Genomic DNA, 15649 nt, shown 5'->3' on the forward strand with positions numbered 1-15649 from the left:
TACAACAACTAGTGATGTTTTGCATGATGATAACTTTTGTGGTGATGAGAAATGTGACTTCAATGATAGAACTAAGTTTCTTGAAATTGAAACGGTGAGCTCAAATCTTTAACATGTGAAATAAATGTTGAATCGAATGATTTGAGGAATGTAAATGAGAAAAATGAATATTGTTCTTTGGAATTGAAAGATGAAATTACTAGTTTGAAAGATAAAATTCTTATTTTGGAAGATAACAATACATCTTTAGAAAAAAATAAATTTTCACTAGTTGACAAAATTAAATTTCTTGAATGCGATATTCATGAGAAAAATGACCTTTTGCATATGCTTAAAGAGAAAGAATTGCTTGCTAATAGAGAGCTTACAATTGCAAAAGAGTCCATAAAGAAATTCACTATGTGCACAAAAATTAGATAAAATTATTGACTTGAATAAACCTTTGAATGATAAAAGGCGGTTAAGCCATGTGAATAAAAAGTCTTCATCTACTTCTAAGAGTATTACTTTTGTTAAGACCACCTCCTCTATGTCCCAAATGTCTTATTTGATGTATCTAATTTTATTGAAACTAAATTTGTGCCAAAGCATGAAAATTTTAGAAACATTCATGAAAAATCAAATTCTATGCCTAAACAAATTCATGTTAGACCAAAATGTACTCATAATGTGATTTTTATGTCTAAGCATGAAAAAAGTAGATCTATGCTTGAAAAAGGTAGATCTATGCATGAAAAATCAAATTTTGTGCCTAAACATTTTCGTGAAAAATCTAAATGTATGCAAAGTGTTAAATTTGTACCTAAACATGTAAATGCTGGAGATTTACATGCAAAATCAAAATTTGTGCAACTTATCATTTTTGTGGAGTTAAATGTCATATTAGACAAGATTGTTTTAAATTGAAAAATGCTCCTAGAAAGAATTTCTTGAATAGAAATAAGGTGCAAAATCAATTAGTTAAAAAGAAATTTTTGCCTAATGTTGAATGTTGTTCTTGTGGCAAAATTGGTCATAAAATTGATACTTGTTATTTACAAAGAATGAATCCTAGTAATATTAGAATTAAATTTAAATGTGTTTCAAAGTTTTTGCTCACTAACAATGAAGGACCTAAGAAATGGGTATCAAATTTTTTTGGTTGAGCTTTCTTTGTAGGTGTGATTTCAAGAAGCAATTGGTTGCTTAGACTTCAAATTAAAAATTAATTCAAATTGGAGCAACTAAATAGCTTGCTTGAATCCAACGATGGAAAATAGCTCATTTGGTAACATTTATGTTTTTTCTTGAGATAATTATTCTTTTGGTTTATTTATGGAAATTATATCTCTCGAATAGTTTTGATTAGTTAAAATTTGAGATCTTGTGAAATATTTTGATTATTGGTTTTAATGCCATGAGAAACGATTGTATATCTATCTATTGGGCACTTGTCCTTATTGCTTATGATTTGGCTTTTTAGAAAATTAGATGCTTGCTCTATCCATGTGTTTTTTGAAAAGTTTTAAGTAAAAGGATATTGAGTCTTGCAATAAATTTTTCGTTGTTTTGATGATTGATTTATCTTGTTTATGCTCTTGGATATGGAATGGATTAATTGCTTTTTGAACACGAATTATACATATTTTATGGCTTAAATTGTTGAATGAATGTTATTTTGAATTGATATTAGTCTTGTTGAAAAGGATATGATTGTATGGTTGTTTGGAAGATTTGTTAAATTCCTTTTCATAGGGAAAGTATATATGAAATTAATTTATATTCTTGAACCCTTTGAAATTTTTGTTCAGAATTGGTGTAATGCTTTATTATATTGATACCATGCTTACATTTGATCGATAATGTATTCTCTTTTTTGGTGATACTGAATTTTCTAAAATAAATTTGCTATTATTTGGTATCATTATTTGTTTTTCACAATTGGTGTTTATGTTATAATATTTGATATTTTGATACTTCTATTGCTTGATTTTTTTTGTTTACTTGAATAATTTATCTCCTTGGTTTTAATTGATATTTCTTATTAGAAGGAGAGTGCTTGGTTGTAGGGGAGTTATAAAACTTTTTTATATGAATGTCATATTTGAATAAAATTGTTTCCCATATTGCAATACTAGTTTGTACCCCTCTTATGCATATTGTTCATTATTTTAGGGGGAGTTATTGTATTTTGAGTAAAAATTTGTCTTGAGAATTTATTTGATATATCTACTCTCAAGTTGAATTATTTGATAAATGTCCTTTTATCGTTTATTAAGGGGGTGCTCAATTGATTTCAAAAAGGGGAGAAATTTGTAAAATTGGTCAAAATAGAATTAGCTTGAGCTTGGTTGATTCTTTATGATGCCTCTTGAATTTACATGTTGTTTGTTATGTTTCTTTTTAGAAGACATGTTGATAGGAGAACAAATATGCAAAATTATGTGTTCATGTTTTTTTTTTTAAAAAAATTCTCATGTCTTTATGTTATTTTTCGTAATTATCCTTTTTTGATTGATTCCAAAAGGGGGCGAGGTAATAAGAAAAATGAAAGCATGTTGTTATTGAATATATTCTTTGTGTTCAAGTGTATTGACATTATGTGTGTTGATTGTGATTTAAGTTCATATTTCATATCATACACCTATTTAGATTTCATTTTTTTTATTTGTTTGTCATCATAAAAAATGGGAGATTGTTAGCTTTTCAGCCCTTAACCTCAAATTAATTAATTAATTAATTAATATTTGATTATAGCAAACCTGCTTTTATTATTGAAAATTTAAGTATTTTTAAGTGTCCATTGCATAGAGCTCAGAACAACGATTCCAAAGCAATTTAAATCGCCCAAATCAGAGCTCAAACGAATAAGATATAGGCGAAACAAGTTTAACAGAAAAGTCTTGAGCTAATGATGTGGCATAAATTTTCTTATCATAGTAGACAAATTGAAAGGTACCACTTGGAATAGTGGATGAGCGACACATGGTGAGTTTTTGATCTTTGGATTGAAAAAAAGAAAATAAATTTAAAAGGAAAATGAATTTAGTATTATTTTATGTTTGTGTCTAATGGCTAGTTTTGAACACATGGTGTTCATGTGCTTTTTGTTAGGTTTTAAAAGAAATGATTTTAAAAGATGTATTTTATTATATTACAAAAAAGTGATTTTAAAAGATAAATTTTATTATATTACTTTTTGTTAGTGTTTAACGGCTAGTTGGGTTTCTTTTCTAAGATCCAATGACGACCCTAATTAAATGTGGTTTTCAATAATTTTTCTTCTCTATTTAATTAAACACATCTTCTTCTCTAAATTAACATAACAACTTTTATCATTTTTAATCCTCCATAACTCATTAAGCCATCATTGTTGCTCTCTCTCTAAGCTTCAATTTTCTTCTTTTCATCTTCTTCTTGAGAGAGATATTTTATGTTGTGAGGATTGATTCATTGAGTGCTACAACTTGTAAATCCACTCTATTGAGAGAGTTAAAATTGTGCCGTTTATTTTTACAAACATTTTGTAAGGGTTGCTCTTGATCCCGGAAAAAGAGTTGTTGCAACGGTTTGATCCTCAACCATGGAAAGGATTGGGTTCATTCTTGCTCTCGAAAAAAGAACGTTGTAGCGATTTGACTCTAAGTCATGGAAAGATTTAAGTTCATAGTGATATATCCAAGAGGAACTTGGAAAGTAGATGTAGGTCGGTTATGCCGAACTACTATAAAATTCTTGATGTCAATTTCTCTATCACTCTTCTCTTTAATTTTGCAATTAATTTGTTATTATATTTTATTGCTTGAAATTAATTGTAATTTTGTTTTTGAAATTAATTTTTCATATTGGATTATTTTGATTGGTTATTCTTGAATTTCTACATCCATTATCAATCTTGTTATGAGAACCAATTTGGGTACTTTAAAGTAGTATTATTAACTTCTTGATTATTTTGAGTTGAATTATTTTGCATGAAATTATTGTTTAAATTACTTGTTAGCAAAAAATTTGTTAGTTTATTTAATTGGGCCCACATTAGTAAAAAGTTTTTATTAAATTAAATAAACCCTATTCACCCCACTCTAGGGTTGCCATACTGATCCTACAGTGTGTAATCTTGAGATACATGGACAACATATGTGGTAATAGAAGTATGAGACACGGCCAATGAACACTAAGCTGCTTGATACAGATCAACACATTTCATAAATATTATGAAATTAATTGTAATGGACATCTATATTACACTTAGTTTCATACTATTTATAACAAAAATAAAAATAAAAAAGTGTTACAAAATATGGACCATAATAATGTAGGGCAAGTGAGAGAATGTAAGGCAAGTGGAAGAATGTCAATAGTATATAGATGCCCTAGTTTATTGTATTTTCTCTTTTCTCAACATTATATATTTGTATATATTAGTAACCCACGGGAGTTTTAGTCCAAGTGAAAGATTGTTGGGAATATCCTAAACCTCATAACTCGTAATCATGGAAACATATTCTATTTATCAATGAAAGTATTATTGAAGAATTTATTCAATAAAAATGTTATTGAAATTGCATTATGTTATAAAATCCAACAAACGAATCCATGGCTATAGTATGAATACTGTGACTTTATGGAGAGACATAAAAGAAGATCAAGTAATAGTATATAGCCAAAAGGGTCTATAAGTATGTGGATGAGATTGGGTACCTCGTCTTGGGGACACTATGGATGCGACCTACTTTGTATACTAATACAAACGGCATGATCCCAAAATTGTTCATGTAGAGACATGCAGTGGGGGCATCCTATGCAAAAGAGTTTTTGCATAAGACCAGACCATGAAATAGTCACTTTTCTTTATAACAAACGTTTACTATTAAAACTGACTATTTTAATTTGATGACCTAGGGTAACTCGATCTTAATCCTAGGCTAACTATGAACTCCTGTTTATTCGGGATTATCCTTTGATCTGCATAGGTGAGAGTAGTTCAAAAACACTGCTCAACAAGCCTCCCATTTTGGGGATAAGATCGAATAAATAGCTGGGGACATAGTCCTGCAAGATGGAACCTACTTTTATCCGTTTTAGAATTAACATATAGGTTGTTCCCTTCAGTATTGATTCCTGGTTTTGAACAAAGGGGCCCCGTCCTCTCATGACCGAGAGGGACATGGTTTATTAGTTGGACTATAAACCAATTATTCAATAGAAAATTAGTGGGAGCTTAAGGAGCAAGATGTATTTACAAGGGTAAAATGATATTTTTGACCTAGCTGTAAATACAAACGACTTGTGAAGGATCGACTTACTGATCATGGTTAAATCAAGTGGATATAAATATATCTACAGTGGGGAGACTGCAACAGTGGTATGTCTCAGTAGTTAACGAATATTGATTAATTCGGTTTAAAGAGTTTAGCCAATTAATCTCAAATTGTTGAAGCTCGTGATCTGTAGGTCTATAAGGTCCCTCTACTAGCTCGTAAAACATTACACCTTGGGTTAGAAAGTTGAACAAATTTGAAGTGTTCAAATTTGAAATTAGGATTTGAATTTGAAATATTCAATTTCAATTTTAGGGTTTGGATAATTATATTTGATATAATTAACATTTAAATTTATCGAAGTTAAATGTTATTGGAGAGTTTAAAATATTTAAATATTGATCTAAACATTGATTACATGAATAGGATTCATGCTTAAATTAGGTGTTTTATTAATTTAATATTTAATATTAATTTATTATTTAATTATTTATTTATTTAAATAAATCAATTTTCAATTTTTAGAATTGATTGTTTAGGTTTTTTTTATCTAAATTAATTTTAAAGTAAAATTAATTAGATTTAAAAAATAAAATAAAATTGAATTTTAATTTAATAGTGGAGTTATCCAAGTTTTCAATTGTTTTAGTGGATTATTCCATAATTCAACACCTAGGCCATTCACTAAGTATAATTTGAAGTGTCAAACTACTGAATGAGTGAGTGCTTGCATATTTGAGCTTGATAAAAGCTTCAATTTCTGAAATTATTCACTCATACAATTTGAATTTTGAAAGATTCAGCAAAACTGTTTTGCTCTCTAAAACCTCTCATTATTCCACCTTAATTCAACTTAATTTAGAGTTTCTACCACTCAATCTAAGACTGAGAATAGTAGAGAAGTTCCTGCTGGTGCTCTACTAAAGATTTGGAGATCAAATTTGTGGAGTTCAGTGAGGATCAAGAGTAATTCTACAAAGCTATACACATATGAAACCCTCTTTTATGAAAATATGTTTTAAGCATGCTTTTGAACTCAAATTAAGTGTAATTAGATTGCTTAATGATTCTGTTAGCTTCCACTTTATGCATGTTTATCCTATCAATCTCTGTCTATCCTTGATAGACAGAGATAAGACTCTATCTTTGTCTATCATCTTTGTCTATCTCTTTGTTTTGTCCCTGTTTTGTTTTGAATTGAATTCATTACTTTGTATTGTATTGTATTAGCGAGATAGAACTATTCATTGATAGATAACGATATAACATTTTTTTTGTCTGTCACTTATCATTGTGATTGGGTGTATCGATGATAGATAGAGATAGAAACTATTTTTGTTTATCCCTGATAGACAAAGATAAAAGTCCATCTTTTTTTGTCACTGACAGATAGAGATAAATACATATCTTTGTCTATCTTTTTGTTTTGTTCCTGTTTTTTTTTTTTAAATTGAATTCACTACTTTATATTGTATTGTATTAGCGAGGTAGAACTATTTATTGTTAGACAACGATATATCACTATCTATGTCTATCACTCATCATTGTGATTGGGTGTATCGATGATAGACAAAGATAGAAGCCTATCTTTGTCTAACAGTGTAGATAAAGATAAAACTCTATCATTGTTTATCTGATATACACTGATAAAGTTCTATCTTTGTCTATAATAGACAAAGATAGAACTCTATTTGTATCCATCACTATTGGATAATTTCATTATGAGCTTAGTAATATTTTCATTATGAGTTTCTTGTATAATATTTTTTTCATTTTTGTAGAATACTATGACTATTCCTATAGTTGTTTTTTTATGGAGGACAGTGGAATGATTATCCCTCCTATGAGAATTATGGGGTTGGTAGAATTTTGATACATGACCTAATAGACTTTAATGGTTTAGTTAGTTTAATATATGAAGAGATTCAATTGAATGAGTTGGTAGATTTGTCCGTTTTATTGGATTTTGGTAAAAATAGTATTCAAACTGTGGTTCCAATAAAAAATAACAAAGATGTTTTTTAGTATCTGACTTTGCCTAAAAATGCAATCAGTATACATCCACTAGTTGCTCATGTTAGTGTTTAATCTTTGGAAGAGTCTTCTACTGCTATTAGTAGTGTAGGTGACAATGGTGATAGAATTTCTTGAAAGTGACCCCTGATTCTAGTTTCCTTCCAAATCCAACATCTAAATCGAAAAGTTTTGGAAATGTTGCAAAAGTCCAATAAACTAATGCTATTCTTTGAAGGTAGACAACATCTTTCTCAGTATGTGATGCCCTTTTAAAGAATTGATAGGTTAAGGTATAAGACAATCTTCCCCAAGGATAGTCTTTGAAGATTTATTCATTGTCCAAAATGTCTAGTATTTTAAATTGATATGGTTGTGTTGTCGCTTGGGGATTAAAAGAGCTTCTAGGATATAGAGATCGACTAATTTAACTTTCAATGAGTCTTCCTCATTGCAGAGTGCTTTGAAAGGTCTCTCTATATCTCTCCCAATTATATGATCATCATGAAAAAAAAAAAAAAAAACATTTCTAAGTTTTGACATTTTTCTTTCTCCTAAATCTAATTGAGGGAATTTGTTATTAAACAAAATTCCTTCAATCCAAATTTTGCTATACAATCATTAAAGTTGAATTCTAGGACATTCAATTTCTTTGTATAGCATTGCTTTCTTACCAAGTAGTTGAAGAATTGGTTGGGTATTTTGACCATTTTAATATTAAGGAAGTGTCCAAATGAGCCATTTAAAACTTGAGGAAAAATTGTTTCATCAAATTTTGTTCTTATCAAATTCAACACCTTTATACTAAAGCACACTACTTTTAAGTTTCTATTCACGTTCTCCATAATTAATTCATGTTCTACCTATTGAAAAAATATATTTAACAATATGTTAGAAAGTAAAATTTGAATAACATCAACAATTAGCAAGATAACTATCAATAAAATCATTATGTATTATGTATTATTTATTGATAGACATTGATAGTATTCTATCTCTATCTATCTCAGATAGAAAATGATAGAATTCTATATATCATTATCTATCTTAAATAGACAGATATAGGTATTCTATCTCTATCTATTTCAAATGGATACTGATAGAATAGATAGACTCTGAAAGAATTATATCTCTGTCTAACTCAATTCAAAGTTACCAATAGGTACACTCATATAAACAAGTATCTATTAAATAAGCATCAATGCATAAGGTGAACATAATGAAAAACTATCTACCAACAACAAAAAAAATATATATTGCAAACCATATATAAAATGATATTACTGTTTATCATTGAAGTCTATCACTGTCTATCTTAGATAGAAAGAGATAGTATTCTATCTCTATCTATTTCTGATAGACACTAATAGAGAACTATCACTGTTTATCTCATATAGACACTGATAGTACTCTATCTCTGTCTATCTCAATTCAAAGTTATCAATAGATATACTCAGATAAACAAGTATCTATTAAATAAGCTATGAACAGAACATGAAACTATCTACCAAAAGCAAAGGGAATATATATATATAGAGAGAGAGAGAGAGAGGAAACCATATAAAGTGATGTTATTGTTTAATTCTATCCTTGTCTATCTTAGATAGATAATGATAACTATCTCTGTCTATCTCAAATATCGTATTCTATCTCCTTCTATTTCAGTCTCTATCTATCTCAGATAGATAAAGATAGTATTCTTTCTCTTTCTATCTCAGATAGACATGTATGTATTGATGTTAAAGTTCTATTGATACATGGAGATAGACAATGAACAAGATATAAAACTATCTACCAACAACAAAAAAAATATTTAGAGAGTGCAAACCATTGACACTATCTACCAACAACAATCATTAATCAACACAATGTTTAGTGATCCTATCATTGTCTATTTGTGATAGACAGTGATAGAACACTGCCACTCTCTATCACATCTACCTTTGTTTTACCTTTTTCTTCTCTTCAGATTTTATTTTGTTTCCTTTTGTTGTGCTTATTGATGATTCAACTTTCATTGTTTTCTTTCCTTTTCCTTTGCTTCCTTTGCTTGTTGTTGATCTAGTTTTGACAACTTTTTATTTTTTGCTTACCATCTATTAAAAAAAAATTAGGTTTAGTAAGGTTTAATAACTATGATTAAATGGAAGAGTTGATGAAATGAAAAGAAAAGAGAATGATTATAATCTTGAAGAGTTGATTTGATATAGACTGTAACCTTGAAGGAGAAGCAGTGAAATATTCAGCAGCAATGAGAGAAGTAGATTGAGTAGTAGCGACAGAGGAAGAAGAAGAAGAAGAAGAAGATGAAGATAAAGCAGTGGAAGAAGAAGATGACCAATGGAAGAAAGAGAGGCAACGAAAGAAGAACAATAGTGGAAGAAGGACAATCGACGAGATAGATGACTATAGATTGTTATCATGCACTGTTTGATGAAGAAGAAGCCATTGGAAGAAGGCGTGGGAAGGAGAAGAAGCAAGCATGAGCGATATCGGGCCGATTGATGGGTAATCAAATTAATCGTAATTAATCGGTCGGGTTTTGGATAATCCACGTGTGGGCTAGGGACATTTTTGATATTTCACTACCATGGATGGGACTTTTCTTCTATTTCTTTACTTCATTTTGAGTTGAGCTGGATTAAAATTTTGCTATTTTGTAAATAATTTGTGCTTTTTTATTACTTTTTGAAGACCTCCCTATTTCAACGGAAGGTTAGATGAATGAAACAGGGGTGAAAAAGAAAATGGAAAAGACGAAAAATGAGCTACATACGCGCCGCCACGGTTTTGCCGCGAAAATTGGGAATAACATAACAGTCGTTAGTAGAAGCTGCCTAACCCTAGACATATTACTTCTTCGCTGCCGCCGCTTATTCTGCCGGAAATTTACTATCGTTTATCCACGTTGCATCTTCACTTCCGGGAGTATCAGCAACGGAGATAACTGAAGTTTCGATTTGAGGTAATGGCCGAAGAGCAGGAGAAAACCGAAGCAGAACTAAAGAAAAATCCTAAAAAACGCAGGAAGCATGCTTTTCCCTATGGCAATTATCAAAATTACTATGGCTACCGGGTATTTCTCCTGCCCTATTCTTCCCCACTTCCCCTAGGGTTCCTTGTTGTCTCTCTCTGGTCTGGTGGTAAATATAGCTAAGGGAAGTATTCTTGATTGTTTCCGGTTTCTGGTTAACATTAGAACTGATTTTGGTTCTTTGTTTATATCAGTTAAATCTTTGTTTTTCCAACTTCAGTGCTGTTGCCATTTTTGATTCGTGCTTTTTCGTTCTTTATCATCATCATCATCATTATTATTATTTTTGTTTTTTTGTGTTGCAGGTAGGTCAAAATTTGGTTGAAGATCCTCGTTTAAAGGTTTTCAAGAAAGAATGGTTTGAAGGCAAGGATTGCCTGGATATTGGATGCAATAATGGGATAGTTACCATACAGATAGGTAGAGCAATACTTGCATCTCAGTATTTATATGTAAAGAAAAGAAAAAAGATTGATACATCATGGTCATGCGCTGCACTTTTATGAACTTTTTACTCATTTTACGTATGGATAATAGGACATGCTTGGAAGGCTTAAAACTGTCTTTTGTGTGCATTTGAGTGCAAGGAAGCTCTGTAATCACTGGCTATCTATTTCTCATTATTTATTGAAGATTGTGGAATTGGTTTTCCTCAAATACTAAAGTTCTTTACTTATGCGGATAATTTTCCTTTTTCAGCTAGAAGGTTTAATTGCCGGAGTATTCTTGGTGTTGATATTGATTCTGGTAAGATCTATACTTTGTGCTCTGCAGCTCATTGCAGATCCACTTTATACTTTCACAAATTATATGGATGCCATTTTGTGAATGGTTATTTTTCTTTGAAGGTCTAAGCCTTAATCAATGATGCATTTTATTAATAACTATTTTAGGCACTTATGTATTTAGTCATGTAAAATATAGCCTGAGATGGCTGGATGTTGATTTATTGTTTGACTCTATCATTAGGGAGCATCGATGAAATTGTTTCTTCTAATATTTATAATCTATATCATGCTGGAGAGCCTCTTAGTTACTAAATGGGTGGGAACTGAATCAAAGCTCATGATCTGAAACTGTTCTATGCATTAAAGAAGGAAAGTCTTCAAGTCCTAGAAGATTTTTCTCATTGTTGCAAGTTGTGCATACCAACTATAAACTGCCCAGTATTTGCCTGAAGAAGTTTGTGCGTAGAGAAAATAATTTGGAACTTTCATTGTTCAGTTTCATGGATTATAGTGACTTAATCAATATGAAGTCTATCTTTTCACTGGTAGCTTTAGTAATCATTACATCATGCCTTGGTAGTTATTTTAGGAGGAAGTTGATCTCAAAAGTGAAAATTTTTTCACAAATCAAGGTGCTTAAACTGGAGTTAACCTCTTGGTCTTTCTATATTATTGGTTGCTTTGTTTCCAACCTGATCTTCTCCTTATGCAAGATCGAGTTGAAGATGCTTATTGGAATCTTAGAAGGGCAACAAGACTGGGTGATGGGAACCCTAATAATGGTAAGCGTGGTGCTTCCAGAGCTTCAAGGATAGATTTAGAAGCTTGTACAAGTATTTCTTCTTCCAAAGAACATGATCTCCATACCGTTGTCTCCTTCAAACGGCAGAATTTTATATTCAGTCACCATCCACCTGAGAAGCGTTATGATACCATTCTTTGGTAAGTTAATCTTTTTTTCTTGTGTGTTGCACATTAACGCTATTTGTTTCCTTGACCCTTGATACATTTCCCTTCTGGGGTTACAATATGCATGTTTTTTTCTGCATTGCAGTTTGAGTGTGGCAAAGTGGATTCATCTAAACTGGGGAGATGATGGCTTAATTACATTGTTTTCCAAGATTTGGAAACTGCTTAACCTGGTGCTTAATCGTCATACATGCGTACCATCTTGCACTTTGTTTTATATGTTTGTATGTACATTTTAAATCTAATTAAGAGCCTTCTTATTTATGCATTCATTCTGAAAGGCAGGGTGGCATTCTTGTTTTGGAGCCTCAACCTTGGAAGTCTTATGAAACCAACTATAGTGTTTCCGAGGTAAAATATTCAGTGCATCCAGATTGTTAATCAACTACCACTTTTAATCAAACTTGAAAATTTTCTTACAACTCTTCTAGCTTCTCGTGTCACATTGCCTTAGATTTCAGCTGATCTTTCAAATGCAGACAACTAAAATGAACTTCAAGACAATAAAGATCCGTCCAGAAGAGTTCCAAGAGATACTCCTAGACAAGGTATTTTTATGATTTATTTGGATGAGTTTTTCAAACAACATTAGTTTTCACTAATTTTTGGACAAAATGCCACCCCAGATTGGATTCAGAACAGTTGAAGCCTTAACCCTCGGCTTGTCAGACAGCAATTCAGGAGGATTCAATAGACCAATTTTAGTTTTCCAGAAGTAAGTTGGTAGTAATCTGGACATCTGAACCAAATACAGAAGCCATCAGCTGCTCTTTTTTGTTTTTGTCGAGTTCAACATGTGGGGTTGGAAAGATTCAAGCTTTCGACCTCTGAATCAAGGGTATTTGCCGTGCCAGATTGGATCTGTAGATTTAGTTGTGATATAATAGTAGTGGATCTCTTTAACTTATGCATAGGCGTCTTTTGAAGGCTTGTTGTAAGCTTCTGGTTTTTGATGTTTACGTAATTATCCTTATTAACGATTTGATCCATTATGTATATTATTATTCATATACTCTTCTTTTATCATTTTCATTCACCCATGTCTAAGTTTAAACCTTTCTATGTGACAGATCAAAATTGTTCATCTTCTTTTATAGTTTATATTTAAGAATTAGGTGACAGTTGATGAAGTTGATGCCAAATCAGCTCTTTTTTTTAATAGTTTCTTTCAGAATATAAACATTTTGAGTTGATATTTGAACTGCTTTTAGGAAGTTAGAAGTGATATCTTTTGAGGGAAAAAAGGGTCAAAAGTGATCCTAACCCATCTGTTTATTTTAAATTTAATGAAGGAATTGTTAACCCGTTCAGCTATGATCAAATTAGCTGCTAAATGTCTAAGGGGCCGTTTGGTGCTCAGATTGAGATAAGTTGAATTGGTAATTATTATAGGAGAAGAGTAATTGGGAGAGTTGATACGAATGACGAGGTAAGAGTTAACATGAATAACGAGGTAATAAATCTCTTTAATAATTGGTGAATTAAATAGTGAATGAGTTTTTTTTACCCACCCAACTCAACTTGGGGGGCCAAACACCCCCTAAAACATACCTTGTCTAAATCCTCCATTTTCATGTTTTTCAATTTATTAAAAAAAATTGAATTTCTCTACTTGTAATTCGAAATAATGAATGGTTTGGTAGATTCAGATGGAATTAAGAAAATTGCATGACTGAAGGATATTATTATATGGTTTTTCAACATAATGCCTTGCCCCTTTGAAACTTTTTGAATATTTATTGCTTATTATTTTATTTTTTGAGTCAAGACAAAATCAAAACTTTATTTGATCAATTTCTCAAAAATTGTCTGAATAGAATTATAAATAAGGCTATTATTATTATTATTTCTTTTTGAAAATTGTTCTAATTCTCAAAGAATTCGTTTACCGCAAACTATTTACTGACTAGAAAATTGAATCAGAATGTTTTTTTTTTTTTTTTTTTTTTTTTTTTTTTTTGTTCTTTTTAAAAGTAATTTTCTTCATTTCTCTCTCAATTCCTGTTCTATTTCTCCCTCTCTTCTTCCTCTAGATTGGTAACAACTCTTTCTCCTTTATATTTCTCCTTCAAGACAGACAATAATGATAAGATAACGAATAGAATTGTTTCTTCTTTCTCTAGCAACACTAAACATCTATGACAACGAGTGGAGTTTTCCAAATAATAAAGATAAATGACAAAGATGAGAAAGTGAACCAAAAAATGAGCAAAGAGAAAGAAAGTGAGCTAGAAATAGAATAGTAACTCAATAATAAAAGGGGAGTAAAAAAATTTGGGAAAATTAAAAAATATATGGTAGTTTTAAAAACTATTTAGAAAAATATTGTACTTTTGAAACTATTTAGAAAAATATTGTTGTTTTTTTTTTAATAGGTCGACCTAGGTCGAATTTTGAACCCTCGACCTTTAGATTTTTTTTTTTTTTAATAATTTAGACATTCGACCTTCTTCTTTCTTTTTATTTTTTAAATTTTCCATTTTTATAAAAATAATTTTTAAAAATATTTTTTATTATTTTATATTTTATTTAAACTCTAAAAAGAATAAATTAAATAATAATAATATCTTATAAAAATAAAAGTAAATTAAAATATCTTTTATATAAAAATAATTACAAAAATCAATGTGTCCCACAAGGCGGACGTCATCGATTTCGAGCTGGTTGTCGTTGTTGACTTCGAATTTGAGGTTGCTCTTGTTCTTTTTGATGTTGCTCTGGTACCCCTGCAGACTCTTCATGATATAATATTTCATTATGCTCTCCACGACCCCCGACCATGTCCATGCACGTATGAAGACGAAGGACCAGCCTCTGAGTCATAATGTCCTGAACCAAATGCTGGCATCATCATCGGATTAACATAATCAGTTTGACTATGCGTCTGCATCAACAAGGGGCAACTCTTCTACATTATGGGAAACCTCATCAAACTCATCCTCTTCTCGTACAGGTCCTCTATGTCTAGGAGCTGGTGGAGGAACAATAGGTATATCGTACATATAATGTATCTCCTCCATATAGCTTTGGTTGTCACTATATATAGCAAGAACCTGGTTCGAATCATTCGCCAACATCACGGAGTCTACTGTTGTTCGACTTTGTGAATTATAAAACAATTAGATAATATTTAAAATAAATTTAAATTAAAAATAATTAGATAATATTCATTCATTTACCAGATGACCCACAGTTGCTCTTGGACAAGTGACGTAGCGCCTTGTGATATTATTATACCAATAAATATAGTTTTGAATGACATCCCTGTCAAACTGTTCAATAGAAACCCCCACTGCAATAAACCTTGCACGATAGTGCCATCGCACAACCAAATGTGCAACTTTTTCGGACCAATCTCCCTTAAGTCTATATCATGCAGTAGGGGTTCAGTATTACAAGGTGATGAGACATCCTACTAAAAACCAAATTGTCTCATCACCCTATCAGGAAGATGCCACTAACCAATGTGAAAACATATGAGAGGACTCATCGTCCACCATATGTTTTGACCATTCGTACAAAAATTGGGCAAAGTATGCATAATAATTTTATACAACTCCCAAATAACCTGAAAAACAAAATATTATATTGGAGAACATTAAAGACAAATACAATAAAAATATGTATAAAATAATCATTTAGGTTCAATATAATGTATTTGATCA

General features: G+C 30.8%; 1 protein-coding gene across 3 annotated transcripts; it reads left to right on the plus strand.

Moving 5' to 3' along the window:
- The first annotated feature begins 9984 nt into the window (after window positions 1-9984).
- LOC120070544 (probable RNA methyltransferase At5g51130) lies at window positions 9985-13016 on the plus strand. 3 transcript variants are annotated; one of them, XM_039022335.1, is made up of 9 exons: window positions 10303-10329; window positions 10593-10707; window positions 10825-10882; window positions 10987-11034; window positions 11729-11957; window positions 12070-12178; window positions 12270-12335; window positions 12464-12532; window positions 12611-13016. In XM_039022335.1, exons 3-9 carry the CDS (start codon window positions 10828-10830, stop codon window positions 12701-12703), a joined length of 669 nt encoding a protein of 222 aa, XP_038878263.1. In that variant the 5' UTR covers window positions 10303-10329; window positions 10593-10707; window positions 10825-10827; the 3' UTR covers window positions 12704-13016. The 3 variants fall into 3 exon arrangements, with proteins under 3 accessions (XP_038878261.1, XP_038878262.1, XP_038878263.1); XM_039022333.1 differs by lacking the exon at window positions 10825-10882 and having other exon boundaries at window positions 9985-10329; XM_039022334.1 differs by lacking the exon at window positions 10825-10882 and having other exon boundaries at window positions 9986-10329; window positions 12070-12157.
- Window positions 13017-15649: the final 2633 nt, after the last annotated feature.

The sequence above is a fragment of the Benincasa hispida genome, chromosome 2, assembly GCF_009727055.1.
Source record: "Benincasa hispida cultivar B227 chromosome 2, ASM972705v1, whole genome shotgun sequence".
In the NCBI taxonomy this organism is placed as follows: Eukaryota; Viridiplantae; Streptophyta; class Magnoliopsida; order Cucurbitales; family Cucurbitaceae; genus Benincasa; species Benincasa hispida.